Source organism: Xyrauchen texanus, chromosome 31 (assembly GCF_025860055.1).
Source record: "Xyrauchen texanus isolate HMW12.3.18 chromosome 31, RBS_HiC_50CHRs, whole genome shotgun sequence".
In the NCBI taxonomy this organism is placed as follows: Eukaryota; Metazoa; Chordata; class Actinopteri; order Cypriniformes; family Catostomidae; genus Xyrauchen; species Xyrauchen texanus.
In genome coordinates this window covers 18255937-18283465 of record NC_068306.1, presented here as the reverse complement: position 1 = coordinate 18283465, position 27529 = coordinate 18255937, and the positions used below count along the sequence as shown (strand labels likewise).

The 27529-nt window shown below is 38.5% G+C and overlaps 3 protein-coding genes across 4 annotated transcripts in view; all 3 read left to right on the top strand.

Moving 5' to 3' along the window:
- The first annotated feature begins 987 nt into the window (after positions 1-987).
- pigs (phosphatidylinositol glycan anchor biosynthesis, class S) lies at positions 988-7995 on the top strand. Its single transcript, XM_052100604.1, has 12 exons — positions 988-1047; positions 1346-1485; positions 1586-1697; positions 3381-3470; positions 3931-4022; positions 4104-4341; positions 4439-4581; positions 4699-4813; positions 5008-5153; positions 5639-5739; positions 6451-6661; positions 6775-7995. Exons 1-12 carry the CDS (start codon positions 1029-1031, stop codon positions 7051-7053), a joined length of 1686 nt encoding a protein of 561 aa, XP_051956564.1. The 5' UTR covers positions 988-1028; the 3' UTR covers positions 7054-7995.
- gdpd4b (glycerophosphodiester phosphodiesterase domain containing 4b) overlaps positions 6141-27529 on the top strand; it is a 54934-nt gene continuing 33545 nt past the window's right edge. Inside the window, exon 1 of the mRNA XM_052100602.1 lies at positions 6141-6155. The gene's annotated coding sequence lies outside the window, so the exon portion shown is untranslated. The remainder of the gene's footprint in view (positions 6156-27529) is intronic.
- LOC127625354 (S-phase kinase-associated protein 2-like) lies at positions 18574-27233 on the top strand. Of its 2 annotated transcripts, none has more exons than XM_052100610.1 (10): positions 18574-18724; positions 19463-19707; positions 20648-20759; positions 20888-21031; positions 21140-21274; positions 25373-25471; positions 25565-25692; positions 25784-25835; positions 25928-26035; positions 26300-27233. In XM_052100610.1, exons 1-10 carry the CDS (start codon positions 18711-18713, stop codon positions 26499-26501), a joined length of 1239 nt encoding a protein of 412 aa, XP_051956570.1. In that variant the 5' UTR covers positions 18574-18710; the 3' UTR covers positions 26502-27233. The 2 variants fall into 2 exon arrangements, with proteins under 2 accessions (XP_051956570.1, XP_051956569.1); XM_052100609.1 differs by having other exon boundaries at positions 20645-20759.

The following is a 27529-nucleotide window of genomic DNA, read 5'->3' as shown; positions in this document are numbered from 1 at the left end:
GGATAAGTCCCAAAAGGGCATATCTCCTATTGCATCCTTTCATTTTATTATTATTTTTCATTACTTTAGTAAGCATTTTGCATAATAAATGTTCAGTACTGAAAGAGTAGAGAGGATTAAAGGTATGTCTAATTGAATTTAAAGTTTTTGAAAACCAGTTTCAGAAATTAACTTTTCATTAAAGGGCAGTTATTGCCCCTTGGATTTAATCCATTCATTTCAAATACTTAAGTTTAATACATTAAATTTACATAGTTCTCCATCTGAATAATTACACTGAGAATACATAATTTTTTTTCCCAAAAAATGAAATCAACATCAACTCATATTTTATGCCATTTAATATGTATAACACATCCTATAATAGAATATTACATTTACATTTATGCATTTGGCAGATGCTTTTATCCAAAGCGACTTACAGTGCACTTATTACAGGGACAATCCCCCTGGAGCAACCTGGAGTTAAGGGCCTTGCTCAAGGGCCCAACAGTGGCATCTTGGTGGTGCTGGGGCTTGAACCCCTGACCTTCTGGTCAGTAACCCTGAGCCTCAACCACTGAGCCACCACTGCCCCATATTAGAAACTACATCAGTTGTTAATAATTCAAAATAAACAGAGGAATTCGTTACAGGGTGATTTTTTTAGCCTTTAACAATTTCTATTTTGGGGGCATATTTGGCTATTTGCCCTGAGCCTTTTTTAATTTCTGACCCTGATGCAAACTATCCTTTTTTGATCCGCAAATGTCTGCAATGTATTACTATTCATATAAACAAAATAAATACTTAAAATATTAGTAATTACCTAGTAATTTTCGCCTGCTAAAGAACATGCATATTGAACCATATTAATATTAATAATCTAAATAATGAAAACCGGAAGTGGGTATTGGTCATTTGGAAATTTGAGTGACAGTAAACCCGCCCCTTTTACTTTGACTGGAGGCCTCTTGACGTTCTGGCCTCTGATTGGCTAGAATCCTCCAATCGCGGGCCTTGTCTTGTGCTAGTAATTTCACACAGCAATGGCCGTCTTGCAGCTTGGTGAGTGTTGTATAAGAATTCACAACGATTTTCTTATTTTGTTTTGACATATATGTATATACCCGCACATTTTTACAGCCTATATGTGTGTGTTTATTATTCCTCGACAAAGAAGTTTAATGTAAATTTCTCGCTAGCTTAATGTGTTCAGCGTTCATGTTGAATTAGCAGGGTTGGGTCAATCTTTGGCCATCTGTCTGTCTGTCTGTCTGTCGTGTTTACTAGCATAGACGGTGTTTACCTTGAGTCTCGTTGAGCAATGTGTAGTTTGATGGCTAAAGTTTCGCATTGATCACAGAAAAGCAGCGAGGGCGATATGCTGCCCTTGCCATAGCTGCAGTGGTCATTGTGGTGGGCATCCCACTATGGTGGAAGACAACAGAGACCTACCGCGCTTGGCTGCCTTTCTCTGAGATCAGCGAGCTCGATTCCCTTCAGGTAACAAGAGGAAAGGCTTCCTTTATGAAGATTGAAGCATTATTTCTGACAAAAATGCTAAATTTGCTTCCGAAATGATTATCTTTGTTGTGTTTGCCAGCTCCAGCTAAGTGTTAATATAGAGGTGGTCTTCTCTCGGGGAACACTGACCCCAGAACAGCAGACAAAGGTTCCACTCAGCAATGTTAGAGAACAAGAACACGTTGTTGATGGTAAGCAACAGATGCTTTCTTTTTAATCTTCCTAGAAACTATCAGTAAGCTTTGCATGAAACCGCTGTTATTCTCAAAGAACCAGGGACTAAAACGAAATGGTTTTTCATTTTGGTTCGTTCTGAGCAGAAACAGAATTTTCTTTCCATTTCCGTTCTTACGTGATCGTGCCTAGAATCAGGGCTGATATTTTTGCAGCACGCAGGGAATCACATGCACGCTGCTATATAAATATTTACAAATTTGAATTTTCAGACTTGATATAATTCACATGAACATGCCTTTTTGTTTTTATAAATGTGTAAGAATTACACGTGTATGAATATTTTGTTGCCAATTTTCTACAGTCATTAAATGTATTTCATAAAATTATTATAAATCATTACGAAACTAATCTTTTGTGAGTTTACAATTAAGGGATAGTTCACCCCAAAAATTGTAAGTTCTCTAATAATTACTCACACCCATGCCATCTCAGATGTTTATGACTTACTTTCTTCTGCTTAATACAAATAAAGAATTTTTCAGCTCTGTTGGTCCATACAAAGTAATTGAATAGGGACCAAAACTTTGAAGCTCCATAAAGGCAGCATACAAGTTACACATACAACTCTTAAATCAATGTCTTTTGAAGTGATATGATGGGTGTGAGTGAGAAACAGATCAATATTTAAGTCCTTTTTTACTGAAAATATTGACATCAGCTGTCTCCTTGGCAATCATGATTTCAAGCTTGATTATACTTCCCAGCGCCATCTAGCACTCTGCAAACTGTATTAGTAAGTGTAATCGAGCTTGAAATCATGATTGTTCCTGTAGACTGCAATTGTAAGATGTTCAGCGAAAAAGGTGTTACATTTTGGTCTGTTCTCACCCAAAATGTGAACATTAACTGATGCTCCTGACCTGTATCTGCATGATTTTATGCATTGCACTATTGCCACATGATTGGCTGATTAGATAATCACATGTCTATGTAGGTGTACAGGTGTTCTTAATAAAGTGGTGAGTGTCAGGTCTGCTAAGCAACCAAATTGGCCCAGTTGCTAGGGAGTGTAGAGTCACATGGGGTAACCTCCTCATGGTCACTATAATGTGGTTCTCGCTCTTGGTGGGGCGCTTGGTGAGTTGTGCGTGGATGCCACGTAGAATAGTGTGAAACATCCACGTACGCTACGTCTCTGTGGTAATGCGCTCAACAAACAACATAATAAGATGCTCTGATTGACTGCCTCAGACGCGGAGGCAACTAAGTTTCGTCCTCCGCCACCTGGATTGTGGCGAGTCACTACTCCACCATGAGGACTTGGAGCACAGTGGGAATTGGGCATTCCAAAATTGGGAGATTAGGGGAGAAAAAATATATAAATAAAGTGGTCGGTGAATGTATCTCCAAAAATATTTCATAAATACATCTGGATCAATGAATAGCTGTAATAATCTGTCTCATCTGCATGCTCGCACACACTGCATGAGCATGTTACATTATGCTGGCTGAATGATTTTTCTTTTTTAAATCTTGGTTTCCTTCTGATCAAAGTACATGCTTATGTTCTACTAATAAAGAGAAGCCTCATTTTTGGGGTGAAACAGGAAGTGTTGTAATTCCTTTATGTTGTTTTGTGGCTCTGCAATGAACAGAGATTTGATATCTTAAACACGTTTTTTCCTTATCCTTTCCAGCTAAAACAGGTCTTCGGTACACATATGAAACCAAATATCGCACTGCCACTATAATGGAGGAAGACGCCTTGAATCAGCACACTGCTGCAGGTTGTGACTATATATTGTTGCCAAAATATTGGATGTTTGGATGTCACCTGGAGTGATTTCCTGGCCTGAAAAGTCATTAAAATGGCAAAAGATTTCCATAGTGAAAACACTTTTTTTCTGTTTTTTTATCTGCTCTAAAAATAATTAATCAGCTAGATTTGGCTCTTGTGTAGTGGAAAATCTATTTGCAAGCCATTGTGATTTGTGAGCAAATTGCTCTTTTGAATCTATTCCTGTCAATGTACTTTTGTCAAAGTCAAAATCATTCTCAAGTTTGAATGATTAATTAGCCAATCAAAAATCTCTATCCAGTAATGACAATCATCTGGAAAGGTCATGGAATTTCATTGGTCATAAAGGGTGGGAACCCTGAATTAAACACGAGCTGTCATATAAGCTTACTTATCTGGTGGTAGTATCACTGAGGTATCTCTGAGCTCTTTTCCTCTCCCCCCCACAGAAGCAGATCTATCCTTGCATATACTCTCGGAGAGTTCTTGTGGGTCTGTGGTTGTGTATGTGATCCCCGACTCCTCCACCCTATTGCCAGAGGTAAGACCAACTGAATACAAATTAAATCACTCTTGAAATACATTTAGCTAAAAACCTCTCTCTCTGGCGGTTTACTATCAGGATGTGAAAGTGTATGTTGGCCAGAGGCGCACTGCGCTGCTACGTTCTGCTCCCGTTAAAAGTTTGTGGAGTTTGAAGAAGGTCCTATCAAATCTAGACCCGCAAGTGGAGCAGATAGTGAACACCATGTCCTTCAGTCACCAGGATATTATAGCTGCTCTGAGTGACCGTGTTCGCATGGCCAAATTCACCAAGGAGAGTATGGCAGACAACATGAGATCCATCAAATCTAGCCCAGGTGTGTATTCCTCTTGTTTTTCTTGTCTCTCTGTAAATCTCAAGTTTCATGTAAAGCTACCTAACCTTGTTTTCTCCTTTCATTTTTCATCTCTTAGGCTATGAGATCACATTCAGTCTGCTCAATCCAGATCCAAAGTCACACAATCTTCACTGGGAAATCGAAGGTGCTCTTCATGGCTACATTCAGCCTCTACTGAATAAACTTTCCCCTATAGCCAACTTTTCAGTGGACTCTCAGGTACCTATGAACAAGTAGAATTTTGTGTGGATGGACCCTACGAATGATTAACCATATGATTGTGGCTGTTCTCAGGTGCTGTTTGTCCTTAACTGGTATCTTTTCTTTTTAATTAAGATTCTGTATTATGCCGTTCTTGGTGTTAACCCTCGATTTGACAACAGTGTGTCAGCCTACACACTCAGTGCAGACAGCCTTTCACACGTTATCAATCCTGTCGAGGCAAGACTTGGTGAGAAAAGGAATTTCCCTATAACTGTTTAATATAGTAAACTGATTTTGTTATCTAAAAATTGTGTAAAGGAAGTAGAATATATGAAAATGGTTTCCACCGTGTGCTCGTTTTCTTTCAAATTAGTTTGGCTTAAATGAAAATGTTATTGGTGCACTTGTCACTAAAACCTATTGTAATTATATCTCATGTAGGGTCCAATGCAGCTTCCTCAAACCCTGTTTTAAACTTCCTGCTGTATGTGCCAGATGCCCTTCACTCTCCTCTTTTCATCCGAGACCACAGCAAAAAGGAGGTGCCCTCCAATGCCTTCCACAGCCCGCGCTGGGGTGGCATCATGGTACTGTCCAAAAATATTCACTTAAACAGATTCGATACACATTGGATCTGTTAATTTATCTGTTTTGCAGAGTTCCCACAGTCATTGATAACCTGAAAATATCAGAGAATTTAAAACTGAAATTTTTAGGAATGGAAATGTTATGGAAATGGAGCAAAACTTTAAGTCGTGGATATTTTTTATAATAAATATGTGCATCTGATTAGTTTTACCAGTTTTCCGTTGCCAAAAAATATCTCATCAGCTAGATTTTGTAAGCCATCATCATTTCTGATTTGTAAATGAGTTCTTTTGAGTCAATGAAAAGTTCAAAACAATTCACAAGCCAGTCTGAATGATTTATTAGTGAATAAAAATCTGTTCCTAGCAATCCCAAATGACTAGAATTTCATCGGTTAAAAAATGGGAACCTTGGATATTCTTGGTGTTTGTGTAAACAGTCTGTATTACAAGGTTAATCTTTTTTCTCTAATTTACATCCACAGGTATACAATGTGAATGATATGTATGGATCTGAAGCTGAACTACCTGTAGACATAAACATTAACATGGCAAAAGTGATGGGTGTGTTTTTGGCCCAGTTACGGTTAGTACTTCTCTGTTTGCTTCTTATTAGGGCTGTCTATCACTTAATTTATAATCAAATTAATTTCATGATATGCTGATTATTTAATTGGATATATAAATATTTGCTTAAGCCCTCAAATAACAATAATTCAATACATTGTTAAAGGGATAGTTCACCCCAAAATAAAAATTCTCTCATTTACCCTCATGCCATCCCAGATGTGTATGACTTTCTTTCTTCTGCAGAACACAAAAAAAGATTTTTAGAAAAATATCTCAGCTCTTTATGTCTTCACAGTGCATGTGAATGGTGATCAGACCTTTTGTAGCTCCAAAAATCACAAAGGAAACATAAAATGAATCCAAATGACTCCAACATTTAAATCCATGTCTTCAGAAGCATTAAAATAGGTGTGGTGAGAAACAGATCAAAATGTATGAACGCTTAAACGTGTCTGTCCTCATCTTGTGCCGTAACAAGTGTCAAGCAAGCCTGAGTGTGGTTTGTTGCCTGAATAGCTGTGCAATACCTATACAGCTGGAGTTTTGCTTGCAGGCCCCTGCAGAAAACCGATTAAATTGCTCTGATGGTAGAAATCTTCCATATTATGGTCCGGGGAAATTATTAATTGCGTAATTGAAATATAATTAATCGCAGTGAATTAACATGTTAACATGGTAGCAGGTACATTTCTTTTATGTCACTTTCTCTCCCTCATCCTGTTTTTAGCCTTCTGCTAGGACTACAGCATACTCATCCTCCTCCAGGCTTTGTGCTGCAGAGCCCAGGCAGTGCTGGACTGGCCGACTGGGAGCTAGATCGGCTGTTGTGGAGCCGCAGTGTAGAGAACATAGCCACTGCAAGCACCACCATCACCTCGCTGGCTCAGCTTCTCGACCAAATCGGAAATATTGTAATCAATGACAACATTGCACAACAGGTGAGAGTTCTACCTGGAGTTTATTACACACATGAAATCATTCTGGTGTACAATTTTGGAATATTTGTCCTCTTTAAATTCTAAAATGTACATTTTTGTTATTTCTTCCACAGGTTTCCAGTGCAGTGACTTCGCTCCAGTCTGCTGTCGCTGAACTAGAGGCTGGGAATTTAGCTTTTGCTCTCCAGTACAGCAGGGAGGCCATTTTGGCTTCAGAGAGAGCCTTTTTCGACCCCTCTCTTTTGCATCTCCTTTATTTTCCAGATGATCAGAAGTTTGCCATCTACATTCCTCTATTCCTACCCATGTGTGTGCCTATAGTACTGTCACTGCTGAAAATTGTGAGCGAAATTAAGCAAAGACAAGCAGATAAACAAGCCAAAAGTGACTGAGAGCCCACAGTTTGTCTGGCGTATACACACACAACACTTGCGCTTGCATAGAGAGCAACAGCGTCTGCCTTTGTTGATTTTGTTTTAAATGCACTTGAACTGATTCAGCAAAATATAACAGAAGTTGTGTGTGGTACGTTTTCTCAGTATTTATTAGACCAGGAGTCTAGCAGAGTTATCAATTGAAAAATAACTTTACTTGTCAAGGTATCTTGATGTATTTGTCACTTATGACATGATGTGAAAGGCAGCTTATGTGGAAAAATATTTATTTGAATGAATAATGATCAGTATGCATTCAGGTGTACTCTGCACACATTTGTAAGTTTTTGCACTGCATGTCTCGTTTTAACAGTTAACTCTGGGCAATGATTCATCTCAGCTTTATTAATGTTGGTGAGGGTTTATTTGGTACTAATTGGTATGTCTTTTATCAAGAGGTTAAAATTGATAAATTGGGGCAGCAATAAAAATAAATGCTTGTATTACCATTAATGAATGTCAGGCAGTGTTTGGGTCGATGGGTGTTTTCAATTTAAAATGGGGCCATGTATAAGAGATACCATTTTGTTTTTTTTTATTATTATTAAATGAATGGGAACCTTTGGTCAGGGATGATGCCACAATGTAATATTACTTTCTTGTGAAAAACCTTAGTGCATACAGTTTTCACTGTATGCAGTATACTTGTGTATGTTGTGCTTGGTATACAGTTTTCATTGTACATGTACCATTGTCTGATATCATTTATTATGCTTATTAACTAATTATACTAAATCAAAATGTTTAAAGGACTGGGTGAAATTATATTTAATGTAACAAACTACTGTTTCTTTTCTGATTTGTACAGCTCATGCAGAGTGTGTTTATTAATTACAGATATTTCAATGTGGGTTTTATTCTGTTACCAGAATATTCACAGGATGACAAAAATAAAGCTTTATCATATGAAATAAAATTGTCTTGTTGAAATACTGAATGCAGGGTTCATAGATAGTTTTATTAGAAATGGTAACTAATAAAAATATGAAGAATTTTAATTTAGAAGTAAATTAAAAATAGTCAGTAGCTACAGCATAAAGTATACTGATACAGTAAATTACAAACCTATTTCACAATATACCAATGTGTAAACAAAATTACAGACATACAATAGACAGCTTATAGGCCTGTTTCCATTTGAAGCTTCAGTTTTGCAATACAAACCTGCTAGTACATCACAAATCTGGCATTATCTTTCTCCAAACGTCCAGTAACGTGGTTTCAGGCTGTTGGACAGAAGTAGCTAATTCCTTCTGGACAGGGAAGAGTTTGATGAATCCTGAAGAATTATAGAGCAAGGTTATGCGGCATAAACAAGTGTGCTGCTGTCTGTACTTTGCACTATTTAAAAATTTCTCCATGAATTCTGTGTTCATATCTGTGTCTTATATGCAATGTTTCGGGTTGCTGCAGATTGAGGGACTCCAGATTTCTGGTCTGGTTTTATTTATAAGGAGATTTGCAAAAATGTAGAAATAACTTAATTAGCTTATTTGTAGAGTTTGCAGAGTGATAGGACAGAATAAGAGGGATGAGAGAGAGATGTGTAATCATTTATTTTAATGTACAGGTGGAGAGTCTGGTACCAGATGGCAAAGCTGGTTATGACATGTCATCAAGCCTGTCAACAGTCTGGTCGACCTCAGACATCAAGGGTTCATCACACAGTGGAAAGTAGAGGAGATTGTCACTCTATGGGGCAAACTGTCAGAGCATGACAAGGGTGTACTTATCTACCCTGCTCACCACCGTGACAAACTGGTGAAGGGGCGCTTCAAAGCCAGTCACTCGGCAACGAATGTGACCCCTGGCACTGACAGTCTGAGTATATACGGTATATGTCTGTATTTACATGTAATTTTGGAGTATTTGTATGTAATTTTGTATGTAGTTTTTGCTTTATTCTTCAAATAATCTGTTTAAGATTACGTCTCACTTCATAGACCCGCTCAGTGGCCCAACGCCAGCCGTCTTGTTGAGGCCATTTGCCTGGCTCTCTGTCGCATTTACCCTGCCGGTCAGATCTGACAGAGTCAGGAAGAACAAGTGAGCTTCCATCCTCCAGGATTACAGGATGGTCAGGGAGGTAGTCCAGCCCTGGAGTCATGACCCAGACAAGGTTGCAGCTGTTTGAGCTAAACCAGCTGATGCTCTCCCAGTGGTAGGTCCAGTAATTCATTGTTCATGTGTGTTTATTTTCATGTTAAATCCCTTTATTCATCCCTATACTAATTGTTGTTTTTTTGGTACATAGGCACAATGCTAGGAAAAAAGGCAAGAAAGGGGGGTCTTGCAGCAAAATGTCAAGCAGTTTACCACTCCCTTGATGGCCTCTGAAGCACTCCCACATGTGCTGCCAAAACATCCAGAACCCGTCCAGCATGGGCACTCATCCTATGAGTTCGCCATACCTGCCTATGCATCTTGACAAGCAGCACAGAGCGTTCAAGGCCAAGCTTTTCCAGTGGGCTCTGCATCTGTTTGAGGCCATTCTCCTCCAATGTGCTCTATGTCTGTTTGAGGCCAATCTCCTCCAGTGGGCTCTGCGGCAACTGTTGCCACACCTGCTGCAGCCTTTGAAGCCACAGCAGCACAGCCTCCTCCAGTCCTACCAGCCCCAGTGCAAGGCACAACAGCTGTTGCTGTACCTGCTGCTGTTGCCCCTGGTGCAAAAGTGCCAAGGACCACAGATTGGTGGTGATGAACGGCAGCAGAGGCAACTGCAGCACAAGGTGTGTCTCCCAAAATGAGGCAATTGGCAGAGCAGTACATTTGCCAAAAGTGTGGCCAGCCAAAGAATAAAGAGTTAGGCCACAGCCAGTTCAGTGGTGTCCACTTTTATAAAAAGGCCTCTGGGAAGACAGTGGAGCAGAGGATGGAAGAAATGAGAGGAGGAGATAATGGACTTGCATCAGTCAACAGACAGGACTGTGTAAATGTTTACATATTTAAATAAGACTTTTAAGAGTTTTTCTGTTGTGTTCTTGGACTTTATATATATATATATATATATATATATATATATATATATATATATATATATATATAATGTATATATGGAAACGTCCTCTCACTTTCAACTGCTTTTATTTTCAGCAAACTTAACATGCGTAAATATTTGTATAAACATAAAAAGATTCAACATCTAAGACATAAAATGAAGAAGTTTCACAGACATGTGACTAACATAAATGGAATAATGTGTCCCTGAACAAAGTGGGGGTCAAAATCAAAAGTAACAGTCAGTATTTGTTGTGGCCAGCAGCTGCAGTACATCTCCTCATGGATTGCACCAGATTTGCCAGTTCTTGCTGTGAGATGTTACCCCAACAAGGCACTTGCATGTTCCAGACATTTCTGGGTGAATGGCCCTAGCCCTCACCCTCCGATGCAACGGATCCCAGACGTGCTCAATGGGATTGAGATCCGGGCTCTTCGCTGGCCATTGCAAAACACTGACATTCCTATCTTGCAGGAAATCATGCACAGAATGAGCAGTATGGCTGGTGGCATTGTCATGCTGGAGGGTCATGTCAGGATGCACCTGCAGGAAGGGTACCACATGAGGGAGGAAGATGTCTTCCCTGTAATGCACAGTGTTGAGATTGCCTGCAGTGACAACAAGCTCAGTCCAATAATGCTGTGACACACCGCCCCAAACCATGACGGACCCTCCACCTCCAAAAATCGATCCTGCTCCAGAGTACAGGCCTATGTGTAACACTCATTCCTTCGACGATAAACGCAGGTCTGAACATCACCCCTGGTGAGACAAAACCATGACTCGTCAGTGAGTCAGTTTGTGCCCATAGGTAACATTGTTTCTGGTGATGTCTGGTAAGGACCTACCTAACAACAGGCCTACAATCCCTCAGTCCAGCCACTCTCAGCCTATTGCAGACTGTCTGAGCTCTGATGGAGGATTGTGCACTCCTGGTTTAACTCAGGCAATTGTTGTTGCCATCCTGTATCTGTCCGCAGGTGTGATTTTCAGATGTACCGATCCTGTGCAGATATTTTTACACGTGTTCTGCCACTGTGAGGATGATCAGCTGTCCTTCCTTTCACCCTGTAGCTCTTTCCTGGGCATCTCACAGTACGGACATTGCAATTTGTTGCCCTGGCCACATCTGCAGTCCTCATGCCTCCATGCAGCATGCCTAAGGCACGTTCATGCAGATGAGCAGGGACCCTGGGCATCGTTCTTTTGGTGTTTTTCAGAGTCAGTAGAAAGGTCTCTGTAGTGTCCTATAGTTTTTATAGCTGTGACCTTAATTGCCAATACAGTCTGTAAGCTGTTAATATCTTAACAACCGTTCCACAGATGCATGTTCATTTATGGTTCATTGAACAAGCTTGGACATTTTTTTTAACCCTTTACAATAAAGATCTGTAAAGTTATTTGGATTTTTACAAAATTATCTTTAAAATAAAGTGTCCTGAAAAAGGGACGTTTCTTTTTTGCTGAGTATATATATATATATATATATATATATATATATATATATATATATATATATATATATATATATATATACACACTCACCTAAAGGATTATTAGGAACACCTGTTCAATTTCTCATTAATGCAATTATCTAATCAACCAACCACATGGCAGTTGCTTCAATGCATTTAGGGGTGTGGTCCTGGTCAAGACAATCTCCTGAACTCCAAACTGAATGTCAGAATGGGAAAGAAAGGTGATTTAAGCAATTTTTAGTGTGGCATGGTTGTTGGTGCCAGACAGGCTGGTCTGAGTATTTCCTAATCTGCTCAGTTACTGGGATTTTCACGCACAACCATTTCTAGGGTTTACAAAGAATGGTGTGAAAAGGGAAAAACATCCAGTATGCGGCAGTCCTGTGGGCGAAAATGCCTTGTTGATGCTAGAGGTCAGAGGAGAATGGGCCTACTGATTCAAGCTGATAGAAGAGCAACTTTGCCTGAAATAACCACTTGTCACAACCGAGGTATGCAGCAAAGCATTTGTGAAGCCACAACACGCACAACCTTGAGGCGGATGGGCTACAACAGCAGGAGACCCCACCGGGTACCACTCATCTCCACTACAAATAGGAAAAAGAGGCTACAATTTGCAAGAGCTCACCAAAATTGGACAGTTGAAGACTGGAAAAATGTTGCCTGGTCTGACGAGTCTTGATTTCTGTTGAGACATTCAGATGGTAGAGTCAGAATTTGGCGAAAACAGAATGAGAACATGGATCCATCATGCCTTGTTACCACTGTGCAGGCTGGTGGTGGTGGTGTAATGGTGTGAGGGATGTTTTCCTGGCACACTTTAGGCCCCTTAGTGCCAATTGGGCATCGTTTAAATGCCACGGCCTACCTGAGCATTGTTTCTGACCATGTCCATCCCTTTATGGCCACCATGTACCCATCCTCTGATGGCTACTTCCAGCAGGATAATGCACCATGTCACAAAGCTCGAATCATTTCAAATTGGTTTCTTGAACATGACAATGAGGTCACTGTACTAAAATGGCCCCCACAGTCACCAGATCTCAACCCAATAGAGCATCTTTGGGATGTGGTGGAACGGGAGCTTCATGCCCTGGATGTGCATCCCACAAATCTCCATCAACTGCAAGATGCTATCCTATCAATATGGGCCAACATTTCTAAAGAATGCTTTCAGCACCTTGTTGAATCAATGTCACGTAGAATTAAGGCAGTTCTGAAGGTGAAAGGGTATTAGTATGGTGTTCCTAATAATCCTTCAGGTGAGTGTATATTGGTGGCCAAAAGTTTGGAATAATGTACAGATTTTGTTGTTTCGGAACGTTATTGGTACTTTAATTCACCAAAGTCAACTAATCACAAAGTATAGTCAGTACATTTACTTATGTAAAAAAACAGCACCATCACTATTTGAAAAAAGTCATTTTTGATAAAATATAGACATGCCCCATTTCCAGCAGCCATCACTACAACACCTTATCCTTAAGTAATCATGCTTATTGCTAATTTGGTACTAGAACATTTATAATAGACTTTATATCAAACACAGTTGAACGCTATTAGGTTTGTTAAATTAAGCTTAACATTGTCTTTGTGTTTGTTTTTGAGTTGCCACAGTATGTATTAGACTGTCTTAAGGAATGAAGGCTATACAAAGCTTGAGATTGCCAAATACTGAAGATTTCATACTAAGCAACTAACAAGGCTTTCATTCAACTGGCTCTAACAAGGACAGAAAGAGATGTGGAAGGCCAGATGTACAACTAAATGAGAGGACAAGTACATCAGAGTCACTAGTTTGAGAAATAGACTGCCTCACATGTCCTCAGCTGACAGCTTCATTTCATTCTACCCACTCAACAACAGTTTCATGTGCAACAGTAGAGAGAAGACTCAAGGGTGCAGGCCTTATGGGAAGAATTGCAAAGAAAAAGCTATTTTTGAAAAACAAAAAGAAAAGTTTAGAGTGGGCAACAGATAATTGGAAAAGAGTGTTATGGATCTTAACCCCATTGAGCTTTTGTGGGATCAGTTAGACTTTAAGGTGTGTGAGAAGTGCCCGACAAGACAGCCACATCTATGGCAAGTGCTGCAGGAAGAGTGTGGTGAAATGTCACCTGAGTATCTGGACAATTGACAGCTAGAATGCCAAGGATCTGCAAACTTGTCATTGCTGCACGTGAAGGATTTTTTTTGATGAGGACTCTTTGAAGTTGTTTAAGTTCTGAACATATTTTTCAAATTGCAATAGTAATTTTTCATGTTATTAATGTCCTGACTATAAATTATGATCAGCTGAATGCCACTTTAATAATAGCAAAATCTATACATTATTCCAAACTTTTGGCCACCTGTGTGTGTGTGTGTGTGTATATATATATATATATATATATATATATATATATATATATATATATATATATATATTTAATAAAGTTTCTCTTAATTTTCTCATGTTGGTGGACATTTCTGCTTTATTCGATATTCATAATAATAAGACATAGTCATGACTATGACTATTAAAATTTTTACTATTTTACTATTAAATATATATCAAAAATATAACTTAAAAAGTAAATTACAATTACAAATAACCATTTTTATTGCATACGGCATTAATTAACCTATATAAGATAAATAATATTAAAGTAATTTATAACAAAAATGTATTACATATAACCATTTTTATTGCATTCAAGAATTAATGAACCTATATAAGAATGATCTAAAGGTAATTTATAACTTAAAAATGTATTACAATTACATATAACCATTTTGATTGCATAGAAGAGTTAATTAACCTATATAATAATAATATCAAAGTCATTTATAACAAACAGTTATTACATGTATTATTACATATAACAATCCATGTACGTGTGACTCTACTACAACAAGTAGCTAGTAATAGTAGCACATGGCTACTTAATATTCAGATCACATGAGATATGACACATACATATTAAGTAGCACATGGCTACTTATTATGCACGTCTCATGCAACCTGTAAACCTGCCTCCCTCAATTTGTCAGCCCGCCCCCTGATTTGTCCCCTTGTGGATTTTCTGTAGTTTTAAGCATTTCGAGCTCCGAACCAGTGGGGTAAGGTTGGCATTTCCTTTGGGAGCACACAGAGAAGATCCGTTAGATTGCTAGATGCCAACATAGACTGGTTGTGTGAGGTATTTGTCATGAGGTAAATTACTAGAAAATACAACCCAGACTGCATTAAAACAAGGTCATGGGTTTAACACACGGTTGTTGTTCATGCTTTTAAAGAAATATCCAGTTTTCCTTTTAAGTTTGAGTTAATAATTTTACATATTGTTAGGACTTTTGAGTTCATTGTAGTAATACAAACAACTATTCCAATGCAAAACCGGTTCAAAGGCCTCTTTAAAAGTGGGCGGTATTCCAAAGGTGTACCTACGTGCGATTGGTCGCTCTGGTTCGTTTCATCGTCGCGCACACTTTCTGGGCGTGTCTCACGCCTCGCGGCTCTTGAAGTGAGGACCTCGTGCACGACTTTATATTATTTATTATTATTTGTATTGCTTTTTAGTGATACGGTTATGAACTTGTCGGGCCTTCTAGATTTGATTCGGACGTCCTGAAAGTACGACTCGACGATTATTATCAGACGTTTCATTTGCTTTTGAAATACTGTACGAGGTAAACGCGAAAGTTGCCCGTGCCGTGCACGAACTATCTTGTGCGATTTGGTGGATTACTTGTTTTCCTCTCGTGGAAGGTTGGTTCGTTACAATCTTGGCTCATATGTTGATTATCATATCGCGTTTGTCAATTAATTGTTTTGTGCTACAAACGGTTTCGTGCTAGTTCAATCGTGCATGCGTTTTAATCATACTTAACAACTGTGACCTAATTATTATACTATCATTACACGATTATAAATAGTAGGTATTAACATGGCTCTATTATTGTTTACATCAACCCTTGGTTGTTCTATCAAATTATAATTTTCTTGGGGATTCTCTAGGGGACTTTCTTTCTTCTGATGAACACAAACAACGTTTTTTAAAAGAATATCTCAGCTCTGTTTGCCCATATAATGCAAGTGAATGGTGACCAAAGCTTTGAAGCTTCTAAAAGCAATGAATGCAACATAAAACAATTAATGCGACTCCAGTGGTTTAATTCATGTCTTCTGAAGCGATCTAATCAGTTTAGGGTGAGAACAGACCAAAATATAACTGCTGGGATGGCATGAGGTTTTTCAGTTTTGGGTGAACTATTCATTTAATACCAAAGGTACATCATAGACCATTTCATGCATGTAAACGGTAACAAAGGAATTAGAAAGCTACTGACCCTGAAGCATTTCGGGTCTCATTACATGATGCTTTAAATAAGGCTCTGAATTAACATATTTTTCCTCAAAGAACATGAATGAACTGGTCTCATGTGTAAGAGACCTAATGAGATGATGGCCGATGCCGCTGCCATAAATCCCTGTGCTTTCTGGAACAGCTTCAGAGGAATTGTTCTCCCCAGTTTGAACTGAGCAGAATGACCAGGTTCCATTTGTCTTGAGGAGCTTCACTGCCATTGCATGGAGTGCTGATCCAGCTTGTCCTGCTGCCGAGTAGGCTTTCCCCGCTTATATAGCTCTTTTCTGACACTCCTTCTAAGCCGTGTAAGCAGACGTCCACACTGGTGGGGAAAGCCTACTCGGCTGTAATTCTAGCCTTGAAGGCTTTTCGGTCAGAAATAGCGAACTGTCATGTCCTGTTTGCTCAGACAACATGACAGTTGTGGCATATATAAACCGCCAAGGTGGAATTCATTCTCCGCCACTGTTGAGACTGACACGGCACATCCTCCTATGGCTTCATCTCCTCTCCCTGAGAGCGACATATGACCCAGGCCGCCTGAATTGCGCGGACCTACTGTCACACCAAGGGGTGATACCGGCCGATTGAAGACTTCATCCTCAAATGGTGTTGAGAATTTGGGAAATATTCGGCAAAGCAGAAATCGACCTATTTGCCTCAGTGGAGAATGCCCACTGTCCCCTTTGGTATTCGAAGTCCCAAGCTCCATTGGGAATGGATGCAATGGCACACAAATGGCCGGTGAAACGCAAATACGTGTTTCCTCCGGTATGCCTGATACACTCTGTCATATGCAAAGTCAGGTAGGACAATGAAACGGTTCTATTTCCACCATGGGAAATACCACTGAGGAGGGATCTCCTCTCTCAGGCACATGGCACAATCTGGCACCCCCAGCCCCAGCTGTGGAACCTGCATGTGTGGCCACTGAATGGGGTGCACTACACGTGAACACCATTTTTGGTCATGAACACCATTTTACAAGCCAGAGCAACATCCACAAGATGCCTCTATGCACTGAATTGGAAGGTTTTCACTGACTGGTGTCTCTCACATAGTAAGGACCCAGTAAACTGCCCCATACATGAAATTCTAATATTTCATCAAGAGCGATTAGATGCAGGACTCACCCCGTCAATGCTCAAAGTGTATGTGGCAACTATATCTGCGTATCACGCACAGGAAACCGGCGCCTCTATAGGCAAGCATGATTTAATAATAAAGTTCCTAAATGGAGCAAGACGATTACTTGGAACTTAACTTTATTCCTAAAAGCTCTTGCAGGGCCCCCCTTCGATCCTTTGGACTCTGTTGATTTGCACATGCTTTCCGTTAAGACCGCACTACTGCTGGCTCTGGCCTCAGTAAAAGGGGTCGTGACCTACATGCGTTACCAGTCGACAATTCTTGTCTGGAGTTTGGCCCTGGTCTTTCAAGAGCCACTGTCAAACCCTGACCACACCCTTCAAAGAGCAGGTGGTTCACCTTCAGGCATTCTTCCCTCCTCCATTTAATTCAGATGAGGAACAATCATTGCATTTGTTATGCCCTGTGCAGGCGCTACATACATACGTTGAGCGTACTTGCCAGTTCAGACTGTCTGATCAGCTCTTTATATGCTATGGAGGATGCACAAAAGGAATGTCCATCTCCAAGCAAAGACTTTCTCAATGGATTGTCGATGCAATTACCCTGGCCTACGAATCACAGGGTCAGACTTGCCCAATTGTTGTTAAAGCACACTCAACAAGAGGCATGGCCTCCTCATGGGCATGGACAAATGGTGTGTCCTTACAAGACATATGTTTTGCAGCAGGATGGTCCTCGCAAAACACGATCGCAAGGTTTTACGACCTAGATGTAACGTCTCTTTTCTCCACAAGTCCTCTCTGTTTAGAGCACTTGCTATTCATTGGCCATATATATATTATATGAAATTATACAAATTAAAGATATTTACAAATATTTTGCCTTTACTATTTTTACTAATTTTAATCATGTTTGAATATCCTTGTAAGCCTATCAAAAATAGGTTAATATTGTATTTCTTTTCTGACCATTTCAACTTATGTAAAAAGAATCTTCCATAAATAATTATAAAATTGACAATAAAAGAAAAGTTAACATCTTTGTTATTGTAATGAAAATAAAGTAAAACATTGTTTTCGTCAATGGGAAAAGTATAATTCGTTTTCTACACATGAATAATTTCCTCTTCATAAAGTTACCTCTTTAATTGTATTAGTAATAAGGTATTTATTACATTGATTCCATGTATTTATCCAATGTATATATTCCAAGATATGACACTAGGGGGAGTATTATTGTTTCTGCACATAGATCTGATATTGCTATTATTACATTTTCTAATATCTACACATTGAAAAAGAACCATCCAACCATTAATTAACTGTATAACCCATATTATGTATTTTTCGAAACAATCTTTTAGGAAAATTGTTTTTCTATTATGTTTTACATCTCTATTATTATTACATGCGCCGTTGTTGCCTAGTTCCCGAAACGCCATGAATGTTCGAAAGAAAAGGCTGGCGGTGTTATTCTTCCACAGTAGAGGGCACCTACCAACTTAATATCCCTCCATCACACTGTCTGAAACACATCACATCCGGTGACTCACATTGGAGCCACAGCAAGACCGGCGGTCTAGAGACAACTTTAAATGCGCCAGCCTGGCTGCGGCAGGAGAGGGAAGCTTTGCTAGATCTCAAAGTTTGAATAAGTGAACGCTGCTGGTCATAATATTACAAAGTCAACGACATGTCAAGCGAAAGGTAATGAGTTATAATGAGCAAGCGTGATATATTAATATGCACTTTATATTGAGTATGGTTCCCTAATTTGAACACTTGAATGTGTTGCATGTACATTTGCACTCTCCCTCCACTTTGCTGTATAATATGCTTACAATTTAGTGTGTTGCAATGTTTGAAAAAAAAAATAAAAATGCGTGTTGATGTTACAGTCATGCCTGTTTTAACATGACCTTAGATCGGTTGTGCAACGATCCACAAGATTGCATTTTGTAAAACTGTTGGGCTCGAGCATGCTGTTGGCGCGCGCTTCAGGTCCCCAGTCCCGCGAGCTCAGCTTTATTTGTGCAAATCTTGCTAACTTTACTTGCATCTTTCTATACGGATCAACTAAAGCATATTTTGTTTTGGCATTGAAAAAATACACAAGTATGAGTTCTGTGTTTGATATAGGCGCGATCAGATGTGGCTCGCGACAAATGGCGGGCGTCACAGAACTTGTGAAAGCGAGCGTTCAAGTTTAAAACTCAAGTGTTCGATTTTATTATTAAATATTACGCATTGTGTTTGAGTTAACATGCATGCTAAGATTTCTTGAGTTTGCTGTAGGCTGAATTTATGTGATTGGTACAACCTTCGGTTTGGCGGCTCGAGCTTAGGCTAACTGTTTAGGTTACTTTCTCCTTTAAAACCACACTATCTCTTTTTTTAATCACAAGAAATATTCTAATGATTCATGTGTCCTTGTTATTAATGTAGGCCGCTTAAAGAGCTCCCATGTCTGAGCGATAATTTGGAGGGATCCCTGTGCTGGCCGCAGAGGACTAACTTGAAAAGAAAGCCCTCCTGCAGTGGGATGCTTGACACTGAAAACACTCCAAACGAGCTCATCCAGCAGTGGTCCCACCCAATCAAAAAGTCCCTGACTTCTGCCAAAGGGAAAGAAAATGAGGAAAACGTTTTTGTTCTTGCCAGACGTCCCAGGAAAAGGAGAGAATCAACAGGTTTGTCACTTAGAAATGGCTGTGCTTCAGTGCAAAACAATTATTGTGCTGTGTTAAACTTGCTTGCAAGCCATAGTGATGTCCTGTTTGTGAACACTAATTTGAGTCTTTTTAAAGAATCAGACAAACCGGTTCTGAATGATTCATTAGGTCTAAATTAAATAGATTTTTATAAACCTTTATCTGTTCATCACAAATGACTGGAAAATTCATTTAAATTAAAGTGTGGAAACCCTGTTATTAGCTCAATTACACTAATTTCTACCATTAGTGATGCAAGCTAAAGCAAACAGAAATATAAATATCCAATTAACAAGGTTCAAGCATTCTAGGGCTTCCAAGTGCATGCGTAAAAATATATTGAGTATTATTTTGATGGTCCAATAACGCCTAAAATAGAGATGAAATGTCACAATTTTCAGGACCATATAGATATGGCCTTATAAGAGGCCTTATTCCTAGCTGTTACTGCGCACCACCTGTTGTTTGATCTCCACAAAACTTGGCATGATTAGACTTGATGGCACCTTTGACAAAGACACTGCATGCAAAATTTCAAGTGGATTGGACTAAGGGGCCTATATTTAAGAGATATTTTAGGTTTGTTATTATAGCGCCACCAAGTGGGGGAGGTGCACAATTTGTTTTCCATGTGTCAGCTTGACCCTGTACTTAAGTGTCCTAAATATGGTGAGAAAATCTCATTCTCTTAAATGGTTATAACTTTAAAGTAAAAGTGTCCTGACCCACATCTTAAATTTTGGCATGCGTTTGCGACATTGAATGAAAAGTGCAAACGTTTTATTTATTTGTATATAATTATTGATATCGGGACTCAAGAGAATCTAGTTGAATATTATTTTTGGAATTGTTTTTAAGTTTATGTAAAACCTAGAGTATACGGGATTGGCAAAGTTGTTAAATTACTCCTCCCCAGCAGGCCTTTGTTGGGACAGTCTGCCAGATGAGCTGTTGCTCAGCATCCTATCTCACCTCTCACTGAAAGATCTTCTCAGGACGTCCCATGTCTGCAAGCGCTGGCATCGTTTAGCGTAAGTTTTATGTTTTTTTTTTTAGCTTTACCTGCTAAGAAGCTGTTGGAAGTTTTACTCTTGTGAAACTTGTGTTTGAGTGTAGATGTCACAGAAATGACTTCAGTGAAAAAATGCCCTGTTTGCAGGTTTGATGAGTCTCTGTGGCATAGTGTTGACTTGGTGGGAAAAGCTTTGTTAGATGCTGAGCTTGGGCAGGTGCTTGCTGCTGGGGTCTTGAGACTGCGCTGTCCACACACCTGCATCGGCCAACCCAGTTTTAAAAGTACAGAGTGAGTAATGAATGTTTTTACAGTGCCACAGTTTAGTTCCTGTTGTGTTAGTCCTGCTTTTATTGCTGTTTCAAACCGTTGTAAGTTTATATACTATCTGTATTACAGAAAGCTTAATGTCCAACATATGGATTTGTCAGGCTGCACAGTGGAGACCTCAGTCCTAGAAGACATCCTGTCCCGTTGCATACATCTACAGAATCTCAGTCTTGAGGGTTTGGTGCTCTCTGATAGCATTATTCAGTAAGTGATGTGTACTGCACGGCAAATACTTTCATAGCCTGTTGTTGGAAGTACAACTAAATCTTTGTTCCTTGGTGTGTTTAGCCAGCAGTAAGATAGGGAATTTACCCTTTGCTAAGCTCCTCCTTAAAAGTGTTTCTTACCAATCCCATTTTAGTATTTCTCTGACAAGCTCTTGCTTTTTTCCCAACGAGAGTCTGCGGTAGGAAAGCGTGTTTGATTTGATAAAACAACACTGGGGTCAGTAGACCATGAGTGAATTTTCATTTTTGGGTGAACTTTCCCTTTAACTGTTTTTATTTTTTTATATATATATATATATATATATATATAATTATTTCATCATTATAGATTGAATTATTGTTATATGAGGGCTTTCTCAGCAAATATTTGTATATGCAATTAATTAATTGGGACACCATTTCATTAATTCGATTAAAATTTTTAATCTATTGACGACCCTAATAAATATATATAAATATATTATTAGGGCTGTCAATTAATTACATGATGTCCCAATTAATTAATCGCGATTAAATCGCATATACAAATATTTGCTGAGAAAGTACCTCATATAACAATAATTCAATCTATAATGATATGTATAGAATTATATACATCATTATTTTTAAATATTTAAAAATTATTTCTAAAATAAATATATATATATATATATATTCAGATAACTAAAATGCATTACATTCTTGTGGCAGAAGAGTTAATCATTGATAAGATGATACAAAAAGCGGCTTTAGAATACAATGGATTGTTTACTACCATATTATTGAACATAAGTCAGTCATTGGCATACAGTTCACAGCAATCCATTTCACAAGTGAATTTGTCAATCAGTTGAAGAGTCTTCATAATAAAGCTGAAGAGTCTGAGGAAGTCAGTCACACTGTGTCCTAATCTGAAAGCAAACAACACACGATTAAAGTTATCTTTTCTACGTTAATCAGAGCTTTTGTCCTAACGAGCTGTGACAAGGTATGGTACATTCCTTGTCACAGCTTTCAGATTTATTATGAGTTTAAGGACCCGTCAATGTACACCTGCATCAGACAGATGCTTGTGTAGCGTCTCTGGTGCGTTGCGTTATAAACATAAATTTTTAAGGTCACTGTGCCAAGTTAAATATAGTTTAATACTTAGAACTCATCTTGAGAGCCCTTAGTTCGGATTTGCGCTCCAAGTGTTTTGAACACAAGAATGTGTTGTTCTGCTGCTTAAGGGTGTTTTTCTTCACTGTATAAACTGCGCATTGCAGCGCAGGTGAAGTTTCATTTACTGCCCTCTGGAGTAAACGGGTGGTACTACAAGCTTGCATTATTTTTTGTCAAATTAATCGCACTGAATTAAAGCGTTAAATAGACAACCCTAATCTATCTCTCTCTCTCTCTCTCTCTCATATATATACATATACAGTCAGGTCCATAAATATTGGTACATCGACACAATTCTAATCTTTTTGGCTCTATACACCACCACAATGGATTTGAAATGAAACGAACAAGATGTGCTTTAACTGCAGACTTTCAGCTTTAATTTGAGGGTATTTACATCCAAATCAGGTGAACGGTGTAGGAATTACAACAGTTTGTATATGTGCCTCCCACTTTTGGTCCGTTAAAAAGTAATGGGACAATTGGCTGCTCAGCTGTTCCATGGCCAGGTGTGTGTTATTCCCTCATTATCCCATTTTCAAGGAGCAGATAAAAGGTCCAGAGTTCCTTTCAAGTGTGCTATTTGCATTTTGGAATCTGTTGCTGTCAACTCTCAATATGAGATCCAAAGAGCTGTCACTATCAGTGAAGCAAGCCATCATTAGGCTGAAAAATCAAAACAAACCCATCAGAGAGATATCAAAAATATTAGGTGTGGCCAAATCAACTGTTTGGAACATTCTTATTAAGAAAGAACGCACGGGTGAGCTCAGCAACACCAAAAGACCCGGAAGACCACGGAAAACAACTGTGGTGGATGACCAAAGAATTCTTTCCCTGGTGAAGAAAACACCCTTCACAACAGTTGGCCAGATCAAGAACACTCTCCAGGAGGTAGGTGTATGTGTGTCAAAGTCAACAATCAAGAGAAGACTTCACCAGAGTGAATACAGAGGGTTCACCACAAGATGTAAACCATTGGTGAGCCTCAAAAACAGGAAGGCCAGATTAGAGTTTGCCAAACAACATCTAAAAAAGCCTTCACAGTTCTGGAACAACGTCTTATGGACCGATGAGACAAAGATCAACTTGTACCAGAGTGATGGGAAGAGAAGAGTATGGAGAAGAAAAGGAACTGCTCATGATCCAAAGCATACCACCTCATCAGTGAAGCATGGTGGTGGTAGTGTCATGGCGTGGGCATGTATGGCTGCCAATGGAACTGGTTCTCTTGTATTTATTGATGATGTGACTGCTGACAAAAGCAGCAGGATGTATTCTGAAGTGTTTCGGGCAACTTACGCAGCTTAGGCAGCTTATGGTGACCACCTCTTCATGCTTCAAAAGTATGTAAAAGTATAATTCAGAAATCGAATATATTATTCCACTGACTCATGATTGTTCTGAAAGCATGGTGTGATTTGGTTAAAAACAAACCGAAATCTAATGTATTACTTGGTAAAGCTCTTGACCGACCGACCGTTGCTCTCCTCTACGTGTTATGACTGCACGAGATCAACATTTCATGCAGCCCCCTCTCACAAGATGGGGCATTCAATCAAAAACGAATTTGTTTATGAGATGTGTCCACAACACAGATACACACAAACCAGAGAACCAAACTTACTAAACATGTCTGCGTTTGTAGTTGGAGAATAGATGCATTTTTTATGCCCAGCCTTTTTTGTTTGAAATGGAGTACTCCATCAATTTGAGAGCGATGTCTGTCACCTCTTCTCTATTCTGAACCGGTGTGTGTGACAGACCAACACCTGAAGATAGGGAGACCTCAGCGAAAAACATTCAGTATGTGTAACTTTCTTGGCCAAAAGCAAGTAGATTTAAACTGGCAATTGAGGCGCTTCAATATTATTTTATGAGAGCTTTTGGACTAGTGCCAGTTCACAGCAGACAGTTACCCGGCATGATTGACCAAATATACCATACCTTGTCACAGCTCGTTAGGACAAAAGCTCTGATTAACGTAGAAAAGATAACTTTAATCGTGTGTTGTTTGCTTTCAGATTAGGACACCGTGTGACTGACTTCCTCAGACTATTCAATCCCTCTTAGTTTGATTTCAGAGTCCTACGTGTCAAACAAATAAGGCTGAGCATAGAAATGCATCTCCTTTTTGTCTTAAGACATGTTTCATAAGTTCTGTTCTCTGGTTTGTGTGTAGCTGTGTTGTTTCTGTTGTTACTATCGCTGTGGCAGACCTGTTTTTAGAGGAAATTAGTTTTCACTTGAACGCTCCATCTAGTGAGATATTCTTTTGCATTCATTTGAAGCTTGAAAAGGTGGTCACCATAAACTGCCATTGTATGACATACTGAGCACAAATCTTTTTTTTTCTTCACAATTTCTCCTTGTTAAAATTCAAATATTTGCTACACTTTGAATATTTGTTTCAAATTTATGAAAGTTGGTAAAACATATATAATCACCAGTCAACCACTACTTAAATTTGTTCTGAATGTGTTTGAAATTGTCATCTAACTGTGACATTTTTGTGTGACTTTAGCAAGCTGTGACACTTATTTTTTAATCCTGCCAAAACTGTTGATACAGTTCAGTGTCTGATATTATGTGTAGTTTTGCCCATATTTTATGAGAAATGGGTATTAATTGCTTTAAACAAAAATGGCTATTCTTCTACACTTGGTCTCTGAGGATTAATTTAAAATTCATGGAAACAATCATATTGAGCACAAAGTTAATTTGCAAATATCTTTTTATGCTCTGCTCAACAAAATATTTTGTTGCATATACAATGAGAAAATTATAGCCAATGTCTTTACAAATTTTTCAAATCTTTATCCATATTCTTCAATGATTGGAAAAAGTCACAGGAATTAATTGGTCAAAAGATGTAAGAAACCTGTATAAAGACCATGAATCTTTAAACAAATATTATCATTCTATTTTCTAGCTATCTGTCTCAAAACCCTGAGCTTGTCCGACTGAACTTGTGTGGTTGTTCTGGCTTCTTATCTGAATCTCTGGCTGAGATGCTAAAATTGTGCACCAGGTAAGATTAATCCAAGAACTTTTTCAGTTTGTTTGTTTGCTGTATATTATGATACAGTATTCCTGAACGTCATGTTCAATAATCTACCCCCAGACTTGAAGAAATAAACGTGTCATGGTGTGACTTCAAAGGTCTCCATGTTCAGGCCATTGCTAACCACATTCCCTCCAGCATCACTCAACTGAACATCAGTGGTTACAGACAAAACCTCAGCATGGAAGGTGAAGACAGCATTGTTTAACTTTTGGATTGTATTTTGTTTCACTAAGGTCTATTTGATTTGTTTTTATATATATATATATTTTTTTTTAGAAGTCAAGTCCATTGTGGAAAGATGTCCAGATCTCACAAACTTGGATTTAAGGTAAGAAAATTATTTTGGAAGATCACTGTAGATTAGTTGCTTAATAGTAAATATAATGCGGTTAATGTTTATTTTTTGTGTTAACATTACAGTGACAGCATACTTGTGACAACAGACATTTTCCCAGTCCTGCAGCAGCTTAACTCCCTTAAACATCTGGCCCTGAGCCGCTGTTATCAGATCCACCCAGCATCTCTTGTGTAAGACATTACATTTATGCATTGAAGCTTTTATTCAGAGCTACTTAGTGCAATCATATTATAAATTGTATCGTTTTGTGTTTCCTGGGAATCAAACCCATGACTGTGACATTGATCGCTCTTGTGCTCTACCGGTTCAGTTACAGGAGCATTTTGCATTCATAAGAAAAAGATTACCATGGTCATGTGTTTTTGTCTTTCTGTATACAGACTTTGCATACAACCACTAAAATATTCCTTTTTCCCCTCTCTCTTCATCTATAGTGACTTTGAAAAGTTTCCAAATTTGCAGACCCTTGAGGTCTTTGGGCTAATACAGGACAGCTACCTGCCCATTCTTAGTAAAGGTCTACCACACATACAGATCAACACTCTGCCATTCTCTACAATAGCACGTCCCAGTTCATCAGTGCGGAAGGATCACACTCTTTGGGGAATGCACTGTTGGCTTGTGTACAAACATTAATATTTTTATTCCAGGACGATTATAGGGTAAACAAAATCTTGATTGTACAACTCTCTACTCCTGTTTCCATTTAGAATAACTTGTGATTTTAAATGTCTTAAACATCACTGGTGCCTACCAACTATTTTTAAAATATATTTTTAAATGCTTTCAAAAATATGTTACAGGTCCTGACAATCTTGAATCAAGTGGCATTTTAGTCATTTACATTGCAGTGAAAGTTGTGTGTTAAATTTTAATTGATGGAATCTGGCTACACATTTCAATTTTGGTGATCTATTAGCTTTGAATGTTTGATATCATCAATAGGTGTTAATTTTTGATTTCACTAGTTGTATTGGTTCAAATGAAATCTAGATAGGTTCTACTTGTTAAATACAAGATCTGTTATCTGATATTAAGTTTAAAATGGTTGTATTTTATACAGTTCCAGAATTTTTTGGGTACACAAAAGCATTAAACCAGGTCAACGAATGCTTTCGCGCTAAGAGAATTATCGCATATCTTCCATTTTCCTGTCCAGTTTTAACATGGGAAAACTTGAATGAACTGCTTGTCAATATGTATTTTTATAAAAGTTTACATGGTCTGAATTGTAAATAAATGTAATGCTTTTTATTTAAAGCCATTCTTATATGCTTTGCTTTGTGAATTTATGAATTCCTTTATATTGTGTTCCTTGTTAAAATAGTTCACCCAAAAATGCTGTCCCAGATGTGTATGGCTCCCTTTCAAAGTTCTGGCCACCATTCACTTGCATTGTATATATACCCTGACAGAGCTTATATATTTTAATAATCTTAATTTGTGTTCTGCAGAGGAAAGTAAGTCTTAACCATGTGATAATTTTAGTTTTTGGGTGAACTAACCCTTAACTCTTTCCCCGCCAGCGTTTTTAAAAAAAAGTTGCCAGCCACCGCCAGGGTTTTTGACGATTTTCGCTAAATTTTAATGGCCCGCAGAATATTTTCTTCCATGAATATATGAAGATGCTATATATCAAAATAAAGATCTGGGCCTCTGCTTTT

What these genes read in the sequence shown, in the direction of transcription:
- pigs (XM_052100604.1), top strand. An exon ending in ACAAGAACACGTTGTTGATG is followed by an intron (nt 1,698 to 3,380) that starts GTAAGCAACAGA and finishes TATCCTTTCCAG; the next exon opens with CTAAAACAGGTCTTCGGTAC. An exon ending in GAATCAGCACACTGCTGCAG is followed by an intron (nt 3,471 to 3,930) that starts GTTGTGACTATA and finishes TCCCCCCCACAG; the next exon opens with AAGCAGATCTATCCTTGCAT.
- LOC127625354 (XM_052100609.1), top strand. An exon ending in AAGCGCTGGCATCGTTTAGC is followed by an intron (nt 20,760 to 20,887) that starts GTAAGTTTTATG and finishes CCCTGTTTGCAG; the next exon opens with GTTTGATGAGTCTCTGTGGC. An exon ending in CTCACAAACTTGGATTTAAG is followed by an intron (nt 25,836 to 25,927) that starts GTAAGAAAATTA and finishes TTAACATTACAG; the next exon opens with TGACAGCATACTTGTGACAA.